Source organism: Moschus berezovskii, chromosome 14 (genome assembly GCF_049115385.1).
Source record: "Moschus berezovskii isolate FMDL1 chromosome 14, NW_MosBer_1.0, whole genome shotgun sequence".
In the NCBI taxonomy this organism is placed as follows: domain Eukaryota; kingdom Metazoa; phylum Chordata; class Mammalia; order Artiodactyla; family Moschidae; genus Moschus; species Moschus berezovskii.
The window spans coordinates 87,366,028-87,385,111 of NC_142473.1; the positions used below are offsets into that span (position 1 = coordinate 87,366,028).

Below are 19,084 nucleotides of genomic sequence, written 5' to 3' on the forward strand. Positions count from 1 at the left end.
AGCCTCTTGATGAGGGTGAAAAAGGAGAGTGAAAAAGCTGGCTCTAAACTGAACACAGAGAAACTAAGATCATGGCATTTGGTCCCATCACTTCATGGCAAATAGATGGGCAAAAGTGGAAGCAGTGACAGATTTTCTTTTCTGAGCTCCCAACTCACTGTGGACAGTGACTGCAGCCATGAAATTAAGACTCTTGCTCCTTGGAAGAAAGGCTATGACAAACCTAAACAGCATATTAAAAGGCAGAGACGTCACTTTCCTGACAAAGATCCACCTAGTCAAAGCTATGGTTTTTCCAGTAATCATGTACTGTTGTGAGAGTTGGACCATAAAGAAGGCTGAGTGCCAAAGAATTGATGCTTTCAAGTGGTGGTGATGGAGAAGACGCAAGGAGATCAGATCAAGTCTATCCTAAAGGAGATCAGTGCTGAATATTCATTGGAAGGACTGATGCTGAAGCTGAAGCTCCGATACTTTGGCCACCTGATGCGAAGAGCCAACTCTTTGGAAGAGAGCTTGATGCTGGGAAGGACTGAACGCAAAAGGAGAAGAGGGTGGCAGAGTTTAGGTGGAAGATGGTTAGGCAGCATCACTGACTCAATTGACATGAATTTAAGCAAATTCTGGGAGACAGTGAAGGACAGAGGGGCCTGGGGTGCCGTAGTCGATGAGGTTGCAAAGAGCTGGACACGACTTAGTGGCTGGACAGCAAAGCACAGTTGTTCCCGGCACTAGACTTGCCATCAAGATGGAAGCTGGCCTCCATCAGCTGTCCCTCGTTGGCCTGCCTCCTCTCCACTGTATCTGGGTTTTAATGGACTGAGTACTGGGGGCCGGAGAACTGTGGTTCTGTCCTGACTGGCCATCACCCAGCTGTGCTTGACAGTAGAAGCCATTTGCCTCCGAGGGCCTCCGGTTCATTTGAGCTGGATGATTTCTGTGATCTTTGAGTTCTCAAGTTCTCTAAGCAGAGGCTCTGACTCACCCCCTCAAACTCAGGACTCCAAGTTACTCAATCACTTGGAGATTTTGATAGAGATGGAATCCTCCCTTAAAGAGGCTGGGGAAACTCAAGCCCCAGAGGAAGAATGGACTGGGTAAAATCGAGAGACCGTTATGCGTGAGCATAGCTCAGGAATAAAGTTGGCCAAAAGAAGTAATTAAAAAAAAAAGCAAAACCTTATTTCTGCATTGCAGATCTGTCACTTTCTTGGGCAGCAGTCTTTGAGTTTTTGAGTACCATTTTCCCTGTGACCTACGTGAATCCTTTGAGTTGATGATGTTGGCAAACAGATGATCTAATTCCCACTCACCCTTCGCCCAGCCTCAGGGACAGGTAGGTATCTGTTTTGTTAATCTATTGAGGCCAACTCATCTTGACTGAAAAGAAATGCACAACTTAGAAGTCGAGAATTATGTTTTATTCATCAGATTTTCCTGAGGGTTTCAAGCCCAGGAGCCAGCATCTCGGAGAGCTCTGAGGGACTGTTCTGAACACGGAGGGGAAGAGCCAGGATTTATGGGAGTCTGTAACAAAAGCCAGGTGGTGAGCTCGTTGGAAAATTACTGTTAATTAGAGAAAATCAGACACCCAGCTAGTGAATTTGGTGCTTTCTTGAGGACTTGAAGTTTACTTAATTTACAGTGCTGTGGTAGTTTCAAGTGTACAGCAAAGTGATTGAGTTCTCTGTATATTCTTTTCAGATTCTCCTCCATTATGGGTTATTACAACATGCTGAGTATAGTTCCCTTGCTATAGGATAGCCCTTTGTTTACCTATTATATATCAGTTCAGTCACTCAGTCGTGTCCAACTCTTTGAGACCCCATGGACTGCAACACGCCAGCTTCCCCGTCCTTCAGCACCACCCAGAGCTTGCTCAAATTCATGCCCACTGAGTGATGCCATCGAACAGTCTCATTCCTCTGTCGTCCCCTTCTCCTCCTGCCCTCAATCTTCCCCAGCCTCAGGGTCTTTTCTAATGAGTCAGTTCTTAGCATCAGGTGGCCACAGTATTGGAGTTTCAGCTTCAGCTTCGGTCCTTCTAAATGAATGTTCTGATCTCCTTTAGGATGGATTGGTTGGATCTCCTTGCAGTCCAAGGGACTCTCAAGAGTCTTCCCCAACACCACAGTTCAGAAGCATCAGTTTTTTGGAGCTCAGCCTTCTCTATGGTCCAGCTCTCACATCCATACTTGACCACTGAGGAGCAGCTGTTGGAGCATCGTAACGGCTGGAGAAGTCTGACAGAATCTGGACCCACATCCATCTGATCACCAGGAAAGAGAAACGACACACTGAACACTCACCCGCACGGGACACAGCAGAAAGTGCACGAAGACAATCATGAAAGGTTCTTGCTGTAGAATTAAACCTGAACCTGATCAAGACTCGATCTGACTGCAAGTTTACAGAAAATGCAGGTGGCAGAGAACAGGTTAAACAACACGCAGGCTTTGGAAAAACAAATTAATCAAATTCAGAATATGGGAAAATCTACAGGACAAACAACCCAATTTTTTTCAACACATAAGTGGTGACAAAAAGAGAAAATAAAGAGTGGAGATCTTGTTTGAATTTTTACTCAAGCAAATCAACTATGAAGTAATGCTTATGGGTAAATCAAACGTTAATGTTCTAAAACAGGAATTACTTTATCAGTGATAAATTATCACCTTCACAGGGATCACAGCCACACACCTTCACAGTGATCTCAGCCACACGCCTTCACGGTGATCACAGCCACACGCCTTCATGGTGATCAGAGCCACACGCCTTCAGGGTGAACACAGTCACACGCCTTCACAGGGATCGCAGTCACACGCCTTCACAGCGATCACAGCCACAATTTATTCTTCCCTCCACCGTGCTCTGCCCACCCCTGACCCCGTCACGTCCTCAGGTCCCCCCAGCCCTGGCTCCCGCTCAGGGCCGGTCACAGAGGCTCACAATTCCACTGGTTCCAGTCACAGGGCATGGGCATGTGGTTGAGGCTCTGACTCATCTTCTGCATGATCTGGTTCTTGGGGTCCACGTGAGAATACACGGGGAAGCCCTGCTGGAGCAGACACTGGGCCTGCTGGTAGATAGCGTGGGTGACGAGCCCCTGGGCCCGGTACTCTGGCAGCGTGCCTGCCATCCGCATCTCTCCCGTGTGGTCCATCAGGGACCAGGACACAGGGGTCCCCTCGGGCCCCAGCAGGCAGAAGTTGGGGAAGCTCCGGATACAGCGCTCAATGAACCTCCGGCTCCTCTCATTGCCGCCGAAAAGCCAGAATCTGTTCACCAAAGCCGCGTGGCTAGGATCCGCAGATGAGAGCTTAAACATCTCTGGGTCGCTGTGGGTGTTCCAAGAGAAAAGCACAGTCTGTGAGTTTAGAGGTTTGCCTCTGTCCCCACCTCTCTTATCCCGAGAGACAGAGGAGGCGGAGGAGAGAGGGCACACAGAATCCTGGACTGTGGCTGAGCGTGTGAGGACTGAGGACGGAAAGAGGCCGACGCTGCGGGACTGCGTGAGCCAGAAGGGCAAGACAGGTCAGGGAGGGCGGCACAGGCCTGACACGCTCCAGAGGAGAGGACCTGGTGGCGTCTTTTAAGCAGGCGGGAAACACGCTTGAATTACAGTTTTTAGAAAAGCTTATTCTGGCTGCTTTGAAGAAGATGTTTTGTGGGGAAGGAGCCAGGGTAAAAGCAGGCAGAGAAGGCTGGAGGCTACTTGCGTAATGAGAGGTGTAAGTGGTGCAGAGTAGATTTATCAAACTCACATGGCCTTGGGTTTGCCGTCGCCTACTGGTATGTTCTTTACATCCAGCAGGGATGGAGTCAGTTCCTTTACTGTCTCAGATGCCATATAGAGAATGTTTTTTGATCGCTTGACTTTGAAGGATTTCGTGGCTGCGAGATTTTGTATTACTTCATTCAGGCTGGACTGTGTGCCTAGATGGGATTATAAGGAGGCATGCCATGTTTTAAGTCCATTCTAGGGAAAAGTTCTCCAGTGGAGTGGGAGTGTCTGAGGATTTATAGACAGAGAACTTTGGGGGTGGGCTTGGGGCTGCTTCCCTGGTGGCTCAGCCAGTAAAGAATCTGCCTGCAATGCTGGACACCCGGATTTGATGCCAGGGTTGGGAAGAGCCCCTGGAGAGAGGAATGGTAACCCACTTCAGTGTTCTTGCCGAGAGGATTCCACTGACAGAGGACCTGAAAATCTACAGTCCAAAGGGTCACAGAGAGTTGCACAGGTCTGAGCCACTCACAGTCTGGTTTGCTGCTGCATGACTGGGGTTCTGTCTGTGCAATTTCCCTTGTTTGACAAAACCGAAAACACTGGGATTCATTCCGTCGTGGTCATAGCAGGACCCAAGTTTCCTGGGCTACATGTGGCTCTGATGACCAGAGAAGGTGAACAGCCATCATTACAGTTGCCACTGTCCGTGGAGAACTTGCTGTCTCCAGTGTGGTAGATGATAGCAGAGACGACTGCAGGAGTGGTCCCCGGTTGCCCACACGTCCTTATGTCCATTCCCTGGAATAGTCTCCCTCCTGCACTGCATCTGACCTTGACCATGTGACTGGATTTCACCAACTGGGAAAGAGTCTGTTGATGCAGAGAGGGGCTTAAAAATGCCTGCACACTGCGGCTCACCACGTCTTTGCATTTCTGTTTCCTTGAGATCAGCACCGCATGGATAGGCCTAGACTAGCTTGCTGAGGACGTGTGTGCCTATCGTGGTGTGACCACAAGTAGCCAGCCCTGACAGTCAGACCATCATTGAGACATACGTGAGGCCACGCTGGAGAAACCAGCCCATGGCCCAGCCATCAGCTGACTGCAGTCGCATCTGTAAACCCAGAGGAGACCAACAGAACAACCGCCCTGCCAAGCCCAGCCCACCTGTCCATTCACAGAATCATGAGCTTCGCTGTGCAGTGAAGTGAACTGAAACATCCAGGCATTGTACTCAGCAATTCCTGGTCAAGATTTCATTGCATCTTTTCAGCACTGCTGTGTTTTGGGTCCTTCATTGCAAGGACTAATGCTGAAGCTGAAACTCCAATATTTTGGCCACTTGATGTGAAGAACTGACTTGTTTGAAAAGGCCCTGATGCTGGGAAAGATTGAAGGAGGGAGCAGAAGTGGACAGCAGAGGATGAGATGGTTGGATGGCATCATTGGCTCAATGGACAGGAGTTTGAGCAAGCTCCAGGAGCTGGTGATGGACAGGGAGACCTAGCATGCTGCAATCTATGGGGCCGCAAAGAGACAGACACGACTGAGCAACTGAACCAAACTGAACTGAACTGATTATTCTCAATTCTATATATATAAATCATAATCTCAGATAATGTCTCTGGCTAGGATCACATAGCAAAGCCACAGGCAAATGCCCTCCTAGATGGTCTGACTCTGGAGGGGATGCTCTTAACCACGACAGCTGTTCTCTGTGCCCTGAGAGGTGACCTAAGAATGGAAGTCTCTGGGCCAAGCTCTGCTCTGATACCCAACCATCCTAAGGCACCCTGGTTATGTCTGCAAGTGAAGTGAAAGTCGCTCAGTCGTGTCCGACTCTTTGCGACCCCATGGACCATACAGTCCATGGTATTCTCCAGGCCAGAATACTGGAGTGGGTAGCCGTTCCCTTCTCCAGGGGATCTTCCCAACCCAGGGACTGAATCCAGGTCTCCCGCATTGCAGGGGAATGCTTTCCTGGCTGAGCCACAGGAAAGTCCCTGGGGAAAGCTCTGCTCTGATACCCAACCATCCTAAGGCACCCTGGTTATGTCTGCAAAGTGTGGCACAAATCCTAGGCTATCCGGGGACTACGTACAGTCCTCTATAGAAGCCCATACAAGCTTGGGGGGTGTTTTTTCCCCTTTACATGTACAGTTGTACATCAACACCAAAGTTGATGGCAGGCTGAGGGTCTGGAGTTTGGAGAAGGGACATCGATGACAAGAGGAAATTGCTAGGATGGAGATGTGAGTCCGTTCCTGTCACTTACTTTGGATCTGCAAATGCTGTTTCCAATTGATGACTTCTGGTAAGTCAAGGAATTCCTGACAATTTTTAAGATCTTCAGAGTAGACATGGTAAGTATTGGTGTAGTGATCAAGGTCATCTTTCATGTCCTGTTGTCATAAAGAAACAGGGGACAAAACAAATTTCTTATTGTTCATAATTTTAGTACTTTTTTCCCTAAAATCTACTAAACTGTGGCATTTTTAAGTACTAAAATATTGCTGTCTCTATTTGTGCATTACAAATTTTTCTGACTCATTTAAGCTATGAGGTATAAGCTATTCAGGTATTCAAATTATGATGAAAAACTGAAGAATGTTATATACATTGTGTCAAAATTTCCCCTCAAACAAAGGCACAACTATCTAGAAACCACTTGTCTATATTTTCATTTCCTCAACAGGGATACAAGCAATTGAGAAGGAAAAATTTCTGTTGCAAGAATACATTTTTCTCATTTCAAATACGCGTTGAATATACCAACTAGAGGATGACAATATTAAATTTAGATATTGATAATTCTGGGTTGAAATGTCTATCTATAGTTAATTAGGACAAAGAAGATGAAAACCTATTAGAAATGCTTACTTACAATATTACACTAGTTGAACAAACTGCAATTAGAGAAAAAAAAATGAAATCACTTATGTAGAAAAATCCTGTCAAATTATTTAAAAAGGGGTGAGATTATTTGGAAGAAAAAGTCACAGAAAAACAGACCGCTAGTGCAGAATTATAGAACTTTAAAAAGTTTGGAATATGTTTCATAAAAATAAATTCACAACTCAGCAATGACACCATTAACAAATTTTGTTTCTTAATATCTCATTGAAGATAAAAGATCTAATAATTTTATTTCAGTTAAGTTTTTATCAATATAAATTTATTCATTCAATATATTTATTTTGTTTCCAGTTTTTAAATAACATTATTTTCAGGAAAAGTTTATTTATATATTTATAAGCTATAATTTTACTGGATAGTTTAATGAACTTAGAGTGTTTTGTCTTTGAAATGTATTAACTATTTAGTTTTACTACTTCTTAATATTTTTCCAAAATGCATACAGAAATTCTAATATCAGTCTGCTTTTATAATCACCTTAGCTAACTGTCTTGTTTCATACCTTCCTATTTTTGTCCTTGCTACTTTCTCTGGTTAGAATGTCCTCCATGCTCTTTCGGCCTAACAAAGATGTATTTATCAACAAACTCCAGTTCCGATGAAGCATCCATTCAGAGGTGTCTTTCACCTGATTCTGTAACTTCCGTCTTCACCCTCCATAGCTCATCGGTTTTCAGCAGTGATCTCTTTGTGTGCTGTCCATTTTCTGTTCTTGTACACTTTATGCTGAATTATGATTTATTTATCTATCTACGTTTCCCTCCAGGCTCTGCGGTTCTTAAGAACAGGGACCTGTTCACTGTCACTGCATTTCATCCCCCTATCTCCAGGGTCTGCCACACCTCCAGGCAGAAGCCAAGCACACAGCAAACATAAACACAGCACATTCATTCCTTACCTGCTCCTGAGGACGGATAACCACTGTATTAAAATCGGGCCATTTGTCTACCAGGGCCTTCAGATTGAATGGGTTTCCACGGTTCATGTACATGACGGTCCCGTAAACCTGCCGTGTGCAGAGAGTGTGAGAGGGTCAGCTCATCAGGAAAGGACAGCAAAGTGCCTTCTCTGATCAGGACAAGGCTTATTTCCATGAAGTCATGGAATCTTATAGTGGAAAAAAGACAGATAGGGCATTATGTAAAAAATCTCCACGTGGAAGCTTTTATTTTTAACCTGAAATGAGAAATTTTTCTCCCCATCTAATATAAATCAAATTGCCAACATCTACTGGATCATAGAAAAAGCAAGAGAATTCCAGAAAAACATCTAATTCTGCTTCATTGATTACACTAAAGCCTTTGACTATGTGGATCACAACAAACTGGAAGATTCTTCAAGTGATGGGAATACCAGACCACCTTACCTGCCTCCTGAGAAATCTGTATGCAGGTCAAGAAGCAACAGTTAGAACTGGACACGGAACAACAGACTTGTTCCAAATTGGGAAAGGAGTACATCAAGGCTGTATATTGTTGCCCTGCTTATGTAACTCATATGCACAGTACATCATGTGAAATGCCAGGCTGGATGAAGCACAAGCTGGAATCAGTGTTTCCAAGAGAAGTATCAATAACCTCAGATATGCAGATGACACCATCCTTATGGCAGAAAGTGTAAAGAACCTAAAGAGCCTCTTGATGAAAGTGAAAGAGGAGAGTGAAAATGCTGGTTTAAAACTCAGCATTCAAAAAACTAAGATTATGACATCTGGTCCCATCACTTCATAGCAAATAGATGGGGAAACAATGAAAGCAGTGGCAGATTTTCTTTTCTTGGGCTCTGAAATCACCGTGGATGGTGGCTGCAGCCATAAACTTAAAAGATTGTTCCTTGGAAGAAAAGCTATGACATACCGAGACAAAATATTAAAAAGTAAAAACATCACTTTGCTGACAAAGGTCTGTCTAGTCAAAGCTATGGTTTCTCCAATAGTCATGTGTGGTTGTGAGAGTTGGACCACAAAGAAGGTTGAGCACCAAAGAATTGATCCTTTCAAAGTGTGGTGCTGGAGGAGACTCTTGAGAGTCACTTGACCAGCATGGAGATCAAACCAGCCAGTCCTAAAGGAAATCAACCCCAAATATTCATTGAAAGGACTGATGCTAAAGCTGGAGCTCCAATCCTTTGGCCACCTGATGTGAAGAGCTACTCGCTAGAAAAGACCCTGATGCTGGGAAGGACTGAGGGCAAGAGGAGAAGGGGTCGATAGAGGATGAGATGGTTGGACGGCATCGCTGACTCAGTGGAGGTGAGTTTGAGCAATCTCTGGGAGACAATGAAGTCTAGGGAAGCCTGGTGTGCTGCAGTCCATGGGGGCCCAAAGAGTTGGACACGACTGAGCAACTGAACAACAACAGATATAAATCATACATGCAAATGGCAAAATATCGGACAAATAAAGTTAGCGATCTTGACATCACTCTTTTTTTGGTAGGATTTATTGTTATCTTTTCACAGACTGTCTTCTAGTCACACCCATGTGCTATGCTTAGTCACTCAGTCGTGTTTGATTCTGCCACCTCATGGACCCTTGCCACCTCATGTTTGACTCTTTGCCACCCGCCAGGCTCCTCTGTCCGTGGGATTCTCCAGGCAAGAACACTGGAGTGGGTTTCCATGCCCTCCTCCAGGGGATCTTGCCAACCCAGGGATCGAATCCAGGTCTCCCACATTGCAGGTGGGTTCTTTACCATCTGAGCCACCAGAGAACTTCATGGACATACACAATTTTACAAACGCAAAATGATCAGATACATGATCTTTTCCCTCACTGAATTAATTGTGGAAGTACTTCTCTGTTCATAAATATAACAACATTTTAAATTATGTTCTAATTGCTGCAGAGGATTCCATTATATGGAATCAGACCACAGTTCATTTGTACATTTGCCTGTTAAAGGTCATTTCAGCTGTTTCCAAATTTTCATTTTAACAGATAGTTCTTCAAAAAGCATGCCTGCACAGACATCTTTGCATGCTGCTATGTTGCTTCGGTCGTATCCGACTCTGTGCGACCCCACAGACGGCAGCCCACCAGTCTCCCCCGTCCCTGGGATTCTCCAGGCAAGAACACTGGAGTGGGTTGCCATTTCCTTCCCCATTGCATGAAAGTGAAAAGTGAAAGTGAACTCATTCAGTTGTATCCGACTCTTCGCAACCCATGGACTGCAGCCTACCAGGCTCCTCCATCCGTGGGATTTTCCAGGCAAGAGGACTGGAGTGGGGTGCCATTGCCTTCTCCACATCTTTGCATGGGCACCTGCTATTTCCTTACATTATCCAGAAGGTAATTGCTAGTTGAAAGGTTATGGACATGTTTAAAACTCCTTCACATGTCTGCATAACCCCTTGGAAAGGCAATTTCCTCCCACCAATAAGCAAAGGCTACAGCAAAATGCTCAAGAGAATGGACTGTGGAATCTGTCGGCCTGAGTCCAGGCTTGGAACCCCAGCCCCACCGTGTGGCACAGGCTGTTGAGAGAGAGGGAACAGCAAGGCGAGAATGTGCGAGGGCACCCGAGGATCTTAAATCCTCTAGTTGTTTGGGGGTTGGGGAGGCAGCAGTGAACAAATTCTGCCATGGGCCTCATGACTCCTGTGGACATGAAACTTCTGCCAGTACCAGCATGGGAACTGCCAGAGACCAAAGTGAACAAAACAAAAAACAAAAACAAGTTATCCAGTTGAATGACTTCTACCATGGTTACTGATGACCAAAGACTTTTCAACATCTTTCCCTCCTTCTACTCTCCATCTCACGCGAACTACTGATGTTAGATCATGGAGAAAGAGGAGAAAAATCTATGTTCACTGGTCCGACCTGAATTTATTGTTTTCAGCCACGAATGGAGGCTTGAAAGAGAAACTCGGTGGAGTCTGGCAAAATACAGGCGTTTTTACGCATCGGCATTTGGGGGCTGCGCAACTACTTCACGTGCCTGTGTTTCGTCGCGCAGTCGCGTCTGACTCTGCAGCCCCGTGGACTCAGCCTCCCAGGCTCCTCTGCCCGTGGGATTCTCCAGGCAAGAATACTGGAGCGGGTTGCCATTTCCTACTCCAGGGGACCCTCCCGACCCTGCGTCTCCTGCGTCTCCTGCATTGGCAGGAGGATTTCTCACCACCAGCACCACCTGCGGAGCCTGTAAAAGCATTTTATATAATATACGATTCATTACGAGGTCTGAAAAGATGTGTGACTGTTGCTCTTTCTTACTCCTCTGGCTGAATTAAATAAAACCTGTTTTCTATTGAACTCGGAACATCGTGAGTCAGGCAACTACTCTAAATTGACTCAACTGGAGCTGACACACACAATAAAATGTACTGAATATTCAACACTTGGAAGGAAAGATGGACATTTTCTGAACTGAGACTCAAATATTGATTTCTAGGTTATAGTTCCATTAAAAGTACCTGGCAAACAGCCACTGTAGATTTGAACTAGGGCAAAATGTCCATCTCTAATATACAAGCAATGCTATTTTTTCATGAAAGGTGGGGACCCAAGAGGACCACCTTTTCTTAACACAGAGATGTTCCAAATAAGGGCCCTTAGGACCCTTAGGAAACCAACAGTTTTCTCGAAATGTTTGGAGTCCACTTAACTTGAGGAGAAAGTTTTAGGCTGAAGAATATTCAAAAATAGCTACTCACCATAAAAAATATCTTAAGCAAGTGTTCTTAAAACGTATAACTGATGCTATCTCCAAGAAAAATGGACTCTTTCTCTGAGAGGTTGCCTGGATCTTAGGGATTTATCAAGTGAAAGAAGTTCACTAAAACTAGGTAACAGAGATTTGTATTTAGTGGGACCCACTGAAGGGGGTGGTTTTTTAGTTTTAAATTAGTTGATCTGGAGCCATTTTCAGGCAGCAATTTAAAGACAGGGTGAGTTGTTTCATTAGCCTATTTCTCTCTTTTATAAAATATTTATTTAGTTGGTAGCCCCAGGTCTGAGCTGCGGCATGCACACCTCTGGTTGCTGCCTGTGCCCCTTTAGCTGTGACACGTGGGGGCCAGTCCCCTGGCCAGGGATTGGAACTGGGCCCCCTGCCTTGGAGTGTGGTGTCCGAACCACCGGACCATCAGGGAGTGCCCCCATTAGTCTATTTCTAACAAATGAAGCCATATGATCTAGAAATAAAATACTTCTAATATTTTCCACATTTATATACTGAAAGAAGGAGCAGAAAAATCTATTAGAGAGTGAGGGGGGTGAAAAATGCATTTCAGTTCAGTTCAGTTCAGTCACTCAGTCGTGTCCGACTCTCCGCGACCCCATGAATCACAGCACTCCAGGCCTCCCTGTCCATCACCAACTCCTGGAGTTCACCCAAACCCATGTCCACAGAGTCCTAATCTCAAATGTGTATATCTTGTAGGAGTGTCTGACGAAACAGTAGAAATCTAGTTTCTAATCTGACCAAAGAAACAAAAAATCTTTCAGGGAAAAACGATTGTTACACAGAACACACATACACGTTGCTGCTGCTGTGCAGTCACTCAGTCGTGTCTGACTTTTTGCAACCCCGTGGGCTGCAGCACGGCAGACCTCCCTGTGCTTTATGATGGCTTAGAGTTTGCTCAAACTCCACACAGACACGTGGTTGTGTTTAAATTCCACTGGAACGGACACCATCCCTTTCATTGCTAAGAAAAACTCAGGCGAGGGGCTCAGCCAATCAGTAGAGCTGCTATGGAACAGTTCTGGATGGGGGCATTTATGAGTATGCCCTATTTAATCCTAACGTTTCTGATTAACTGTACTAGGTGAACAGAGATCCCCAGTGTCAGCCTATCAAAATAGTCTGATGTGCAGTATGTTCAGAGAAACTGGGAAATTTAAGTCAAATAGAAATTGATTCATTGGTAATTTCAAAGGAGGCTCGTGATCTGGCAACTGCTCCTTTAGGGAGAAAAGCTAAAAATTAACATGCAGTCTTAGCTAATTTTGTAGGAGAGCTCTGGGCAAATTCCCAGTGCTATTATGGAATGTTTCTTGAAAAGGAGCAAGGGAACACTTCTTGACTCAGCTTGGCAATGCTAGGTCTCAGGCGTTCCTATGTTCATACCATAGCACTGCAGCTCACTGTCTGTGGGGGATCGGGCAAACCACTTCACCAAGCCTCCGTCTTCACAGCAGTGATGTGGGCACAACAGCGAACATCGTGCAGAGAGGTTATGCGCAGTAAACCCGAGGGAACATGCTCTAAGGCCTGGCACAGAATAGGTGCTCAGCAAACACTAGTCTCTCTTCATTCGCAGGAACTTCCTAGGCCTCACAACCCAAGCGGAAAGCTCCCCAAGAATTTGCTGTTCTCACCTTTAAGGACGTAGGAAGGCTCTTCCTCAAGGATTTCTCCAGCATCTGCAGCATCTGGGAGCCTTGCAATGGGAACATCGTGCAAGACACCTGAGCCTAGAGAGACAACCGGGAAACAGCCATGAGTGACAGGAGCTGGAGGAGATTCAGGAGCAAGAGTGGCCAGTTCTGTGCTGGTTGCCAGAGCCCTCTTCCGAGTCTCTCTTCTGTTCCTCACGTGTGCACAACGATAGTCTAATCATCTCTGGTTAAAAACCGATTTATACACATTGGTATAGAAAAACCACGCAAATACACAGTCCCATTTCCAATACCTAACAAAGAAATGTCTATTTTGATCCAAGTGTCAAAGAACCGGCTCGTTCATTCACATTGTGTTTGTTCTAATATCTTTGTTGGCATGTCGCTGACTGACAATACTGTGATCGTTTCTCCTGGACGATGACCCCGGCTTGTTTCTTACTCAGACAGAACAGTCACTCCCTTCTCTCTGCTCTCCTAAGTGCTTTGCATACCTGCATTACAAAACTAGTTACTCTGGGCTAGAGTTTACTTTTCCGGACTGTATTCTCCTCTGGCACGAGAACCTCATCTTATTTATCATCCTGTTATGTTTCTTGCACTCAGTTCAGTTCAGTCCCTCAGTCGTGTCCGAGTCTTTGACACCCCGCGGACTGCAGCATGCCAGACCTCCCTGTCCATCACCGACTCCCAGAGTTTACTCAAACTCATGTCCATTGAGTCGGTGATGCCATTCAACCGTCTCATCCTCCGTCATCTGGCACACAACATGCCCTCAGTAAGTGGGTGATGAGGATGATTTGATGCAAGAAATGCTGTATTTACCTGTTTAGTAACTCCACCTTCCAGAGCCATAGAGATTAATTAATCCAATCAACATATATGTATTGAGTACATAATATATGTACTGGACACGGGAAAGGTTTCCAGTTGCTTTGTACTAAGGTATGTCTTGAAGAAAAGTCCAGACCCTTGTCGTGTATTGGAGGATTTTTTTTTTTAATTTATTTATTTATTTTGGTTTTACTGGGTCTTCGTTGCTGTTCAGGCAGTGAGCCGGGGCTGTTCTCGAGTTGCAGTGCGTAAGTTTCTCCCTGTGGTGTGCGAGTTTCTCCCTGCAGTGCGCGGGCCTCTCCCTGCAGTGTGTGAGTTTCTCCCTGCGGTGCGGTGCGCGGGCCTCTCCTTGCGGTGCGCGGGCCTCTCCCTGCGGTGCGGGAGTTTCTCACTGCGGTGCGCGGGCCTCTCCCTGCAGTGTTTGAGTTTCTCCCTGCGGTGCGCGGGCCTCTCCCTGCGGTGCGCGAGTTTCTCACTGAGGTGCGTGGGCCTCTCCCTGCAGTGTGCGGGCCTCTCCCTGCAGTGTGTGAGTTTCTCCCTGCGGTGCGCGGGCTTCTCCCTGCAGTGTGTGAGTTTCTCACTGCGGTGCGCGGGCCTCTCCCTGCAGTGTGTGAGTTTCTCCCTGCGGTGTGCGGGCCTCTCCCTGCGGTGCGCGGGCCTCTCCCTGCAGTGGCTTCTCTTGTCGCAGAGCATGGTTTCTAGGGTGCGTGGGTTCAGTAGTCATGGCCCCAGTCTCCGGAGCACAGCCTCAGTAGCGGTGGTGCACAGGCTTAGTTGCTCCCTGGCATGTGGGATCTTCTAGGAACAGGGGTAACACCGTGTCGCCTGCATTGGCACGAAGAATCTTTACCACTGAGCCACCAGAGAAGCCCTAGTTGAAGATCTTAGGACCGTAAAAAGGATAGCATTCCTGAAGGCTATCTTAACATTTATCTGGAGGCATCTCACAAGGAGGTTACCCGAGTATAAGATGACCCCTGTGAGGTGAGGTCAGAACAGCCATCATTAAAAAGTCTATGAATAATAAATGTTGGAGAGGGTATGGAGAAAAGCGAACACTCCTCCACTGTCGGTGGGAATGTAAATGGCTGCAGCCACTATGAAAAGCAGTATCAAAATAGGGTTGCCCTCTGATCCAGCAATCCCACTCGTGGGCATATATTCAGACAAAATTGTAATTCAGGAAGATACATGTCCCTGCTGTTCATAGCAGCACTGTTTACACTAGCAAAGACGTGACAACGGCCTGAACGTCCTTCGAGAGATGAATGGATAAGGAAGATACGATATGATATATGCACACACACGCATATATTTATATATATATATATATTACAGTGGAATATTTTTCAGTCATAAAACAATGAAATAATACCATTTGCAACAACACAGACGGATCTAGAAATTATCATACTAAGTAAAGGAAGTCAGAAAAGTTAGAAAGTTAAGTCGCTCAGTCGTGTCCAACTCTTTGCAACCCCATGGGCTGTAGCCCACCAGACTCCTCGTTCCATGGGATTCTCCAGGCAAGAATACTGGAGTGGGTTGCCATTTCCGAAAGAGAAAGATAAATACCCTGTGATATCACCCAGAAATGAAATCTAAAATGTGACAGGAGGGAACTTATGTATGAATCAGAAACTGACTCACAGACGTAGAGAACTGACTTGCGGTTGTCAAGGCGGGGGGGTGGTCGGGAAGGGAAGGATTGGGAGTGTGGGATTAGCAGATGTGAACTATTACATATAGGATGTCAGGATAAAAAACAAAGTCCTACCATATAGCACAGGGCACTATACTCAACATCCTGTGATAAACTACAGTGGAAAGGAATGTGAAAAGGAATATATAAAAATATATATGTATTCAATATGTATAACTGAATAATTTTGCTGTACAGCAGAAATTAACACAACATTGTAAATCAACTATACTTCAGTAAAGTTTTTAAACAATCTGTGGGGTGTAATATCACCATATTTCCTGAAAAGCATGGGGTTTAGAATCATCCTTCAAGGACGCACAGGAAGCCACAACCAAGCTTGGTGGCTAGACTGAAAACAACTGAGCCTGAGATCCATAAATCAAGTAGACGGAAGGCAATGGGGACAGGAGTCTGGACACACTACAGGGCTTTGGACACGCTCACCATGAGCTGGCAAAACTGGGTGACAGGCAGCGTCCTGGGGTGTGAAATCCGAACCTTTGACTCAGTTATTCCCAGAAGAAGAAATTAACCCAAAGAAAACAATTCAAAAGGAAGAAAAAATGCTCTCAGCAGCAACTGATAAAGCTACGTGAACATAAGCAAGGATTGAACAAAAGCGCAGTGTGCAGCCAGAGGAAGGAAATATAAACTGTGATACACCTCCATGGCAGCCACCGCACTCCTCACACACAGGGACAGGCGAGAAGCAGTCAAAATAAAGTGAGAAAATGTGGGCCGCGAAACAGTTCATATACCACATACGTGGGCATAAATCAAAAGAGAACACGAAAAGATGGATTGTGGTAGTAGCAAAATAGGTGAATTCCTAAAGCAAGTTTATTACAGCAGATCTGTTCTGTATTCTTGTCCTTACTCATCGGCTCGCTTCCCCTCTGACACGAAGGACAACAACTTTCTTATCATTCGAGGAGACAAAACGCTGCCCATCTTCAAATGCGACCAGAGGATCGAACAGGGTGGTGTGCAGAGTGTCTTCACATATTAGGTGCACACTTAATGGGAAGTGCTCAGATCTTTCCTCACTCCCTTGTCATTTCAGATCTGGAAAATGCAAGATTTTTCTCATGGTGCTTAACAAGGTGCGTTTTCCAGAATAGGTGCCGGATACACTGTTCTTAGGTTGAAGCTATTCCTCTTCCTTATAGCTGTCCTCGTATTCGGAGCATAATACAACATGAGCGCTTTGATTTGTCTTACTAATGTAAGTGGAGAAGATGTCACAGACCCGTGAGTATCCTTTTCTTCTGGAACGGGTACTTACCTGGAAAGCTCTCTTCACACCAAGCTTTGCAGAAACAGCTGAAGAGGAGCACTCTCTGGATGATGAAAGTTCCCTTTGATGCAGTCAGTTGGCTGGTGTCTTGCTGAGTGCCTTTAGGGAGGTTTTCTGCAGAAATTGCTAAGCGGAGGCTTGCGATGCAGACTTTGCACTGAGGCAAACAGTCAGGAGCCAGTGTTCACGAAATGCAGGCCTTGCTGTCTGGGTCTCGATTTGTGGGAACTGCTCCTGAAAGGTTGGCAGGCTGCCCGCGTACCACGTGAGCGTCTCTTTCTGAAACCCCAGGCTGCTCTTTGCCCACAGGCCCTGCCGTTCCTCTGAAATCCACGCTGCGTGAAGCCAATAGGCTGGACCCGGGGCACACTCGGTAGACGGTACCTCCCTCCTCCCCTTCCCGCTCTGTGTTGCTGCTGTTGTTTATTTGCGAACTCACGTCCGACTCTTTTGCAACCCCATGGACTATAGCCCGAGCTCTTCTGTCCAGGCAGGAAACTGGAGTGGGTTGCCATTTGCTTAGTCAGGGGATCCTCCCCACTCAGGGGTCGAACTTGCATCTGCTGCATTGACAGGTGGATTCATTACCGCTGAACCACCAGGGAAGCCCTCTGCATTGTGAGGAAGATATTAGGAAAGAGAGTTCCAGTCTGATTTACATAGTTTGATCTCTCCTTTTACATATACGCAGAGCAGAAGATCATTCGCAAGAATCCTAAAGCTGTTGGGTCCCTCCTTTTCCTAGGATGAGCTGCGTTCTCTTCCCTGTCCATCCTGAGGCTGTAGCTAAACGTCCCCACAGTGGTTCAACTTGGCCCTGTGTTAGTTTCACTTTGATAGAAAAGGAACGTAAGGCTCAGTGTGGCTGAGTTAGAGAGAATTCAGTCCAGAGCCTTTCACTCCAAAGTGCCCTGGATCCCGCGGGAACACTTGTCCTACCATCTTCAGAAAGGAAGGTCGGGTTCGTAGAAAAGATAGTCCACTGGGTGAAACGACCAAGGAAGGATGTTTGACGTTATCTGGCTCTTTGTCCCTGTCACTGTTATCCTTGTTTACGGGTTAGTGGACAGTTTCTGTATAGAAGGAAGGAGTCACTCTGATCAGAGGAGCAGGGACAAGGGTGATTAGAAAGTCGAAGAAGCTTGTACGCTCCTTCAGTCCATAGACCAGCACAGCACATGCTTACACATGGTTACCTCTGCCTTCCTAGAATATTGTTGCTCCGTCTTGTCTCCTGCGGTTGAAGTTTACTAAATTATTCATTGCTCTTCCTCCAACGTTAAAGGCTGTTGAAGCACTTTTGTCTCAGAATGGCCATCATCAAAAAGTCTACAAATAACGAACGTTGGAGAGAATGTGGAGAAAAAGGAGCCCTCCTACATTTTGGTGGGAAGGTAAGTTGGGGCAGACAGCATGGAGGATGGTATGGAGGTTCCTTAAAAAAACTAATGGAGTGACCATATGATCCTGCAGTCCCACTCCTGGTCATGCATATGGAAAAGACAAAAAGTGTAATTCAGGAGGATACGTTCACCTCAGCGTTCATGGCAGCACTATTTACAACATCCAGGACATAGAATCAACCTGAATGTCCGCTGTCAGATGAAATGAAGAAGATGTGAAATGTACATATATACACACGTATAACGTGGAATACATATATATGGAGTGTTACTCAACCATAGAAGGAATGAAAGAACACCATTTGCAGCAACATGGATGGACCTAGAGATTATCATAGTAAGTGAAGTCAGCCAGACAGAGAAAGACAAGCACAATATGGTACTGCTTATACGTGAAATCTAATAAAAATACGATACAAACACACTTATTTATAACACACTCTCCAAACCGTAGACACACCAACTCAAAGCTAAGAAACAGCTCAGCCCCCCTTCTGAGAAATGCAGAGACCTGTGGACAGGATCCTGCACACCAGGGGAGAACGAGGCCAGCATACTGAAGCCAATAGGGAGACACACGGCACCTTCTCGCCATCACCTCCCAACCAGGCAGCACAGCATTTCAGGCTGGGAGGAAGACCCCAGCTTCCAGCTTGTCCCTGGGGACAGGAGAGGCCTGGACCACGGAGCCAGGGGCCTGACTTTTCAGCAGCAACTGGAGGGACTTATCTTTCCAACTCACCTGAATCTGAGTATCGAGAGGAAAGAGCCCCGTGTTTGGAAACACTGAGAACAAGGTGCTGGTTTGCGCCTGTGCACACTCACTGGTCCCGCCACACCACCCCGGGGTGCACAG

General features: G+C 46.0%; 1 protein-coding gene across 1 annotated transcript; it reads right to left on the reverse strand.

Annotated features, from left to right (window-relative positions):
* Nucleotides 1-1,413: 1,413 nt before the first annotated feature.
* LOC129554877 (glycine N-acyltransferase) lies at nucleotides 1,414-17,099 on the reverse strand. Its single transcript, XM_088843353.1, has 6 exons — nucleotides 16,814-17,099; nucleotides 12,969-13,064; nucleotides 7,542-7,649; nucleotides 6,003-6,129; nucleotides 3,765-3,936; nucleotides 1,414-3,338 (listed from the first exon to the last, which is right to left on the reverse strand). Exons 2-6 carry the CDS (start codon nucleotides 13,044-13,046, stop codon nucleotides 2,936-2,938), a joined length of 888 nt encoding a protein of 295 aa, XP_088699479.1. The 5' UTR covers nucleotides 13,047-13,064; nucleotides 16,814-17,099; the 3' UTR covers nucleotides 1,414-2,935.
* Nucleotides 17,100-19,084: the final 1,985 nt, after the last annotated feature.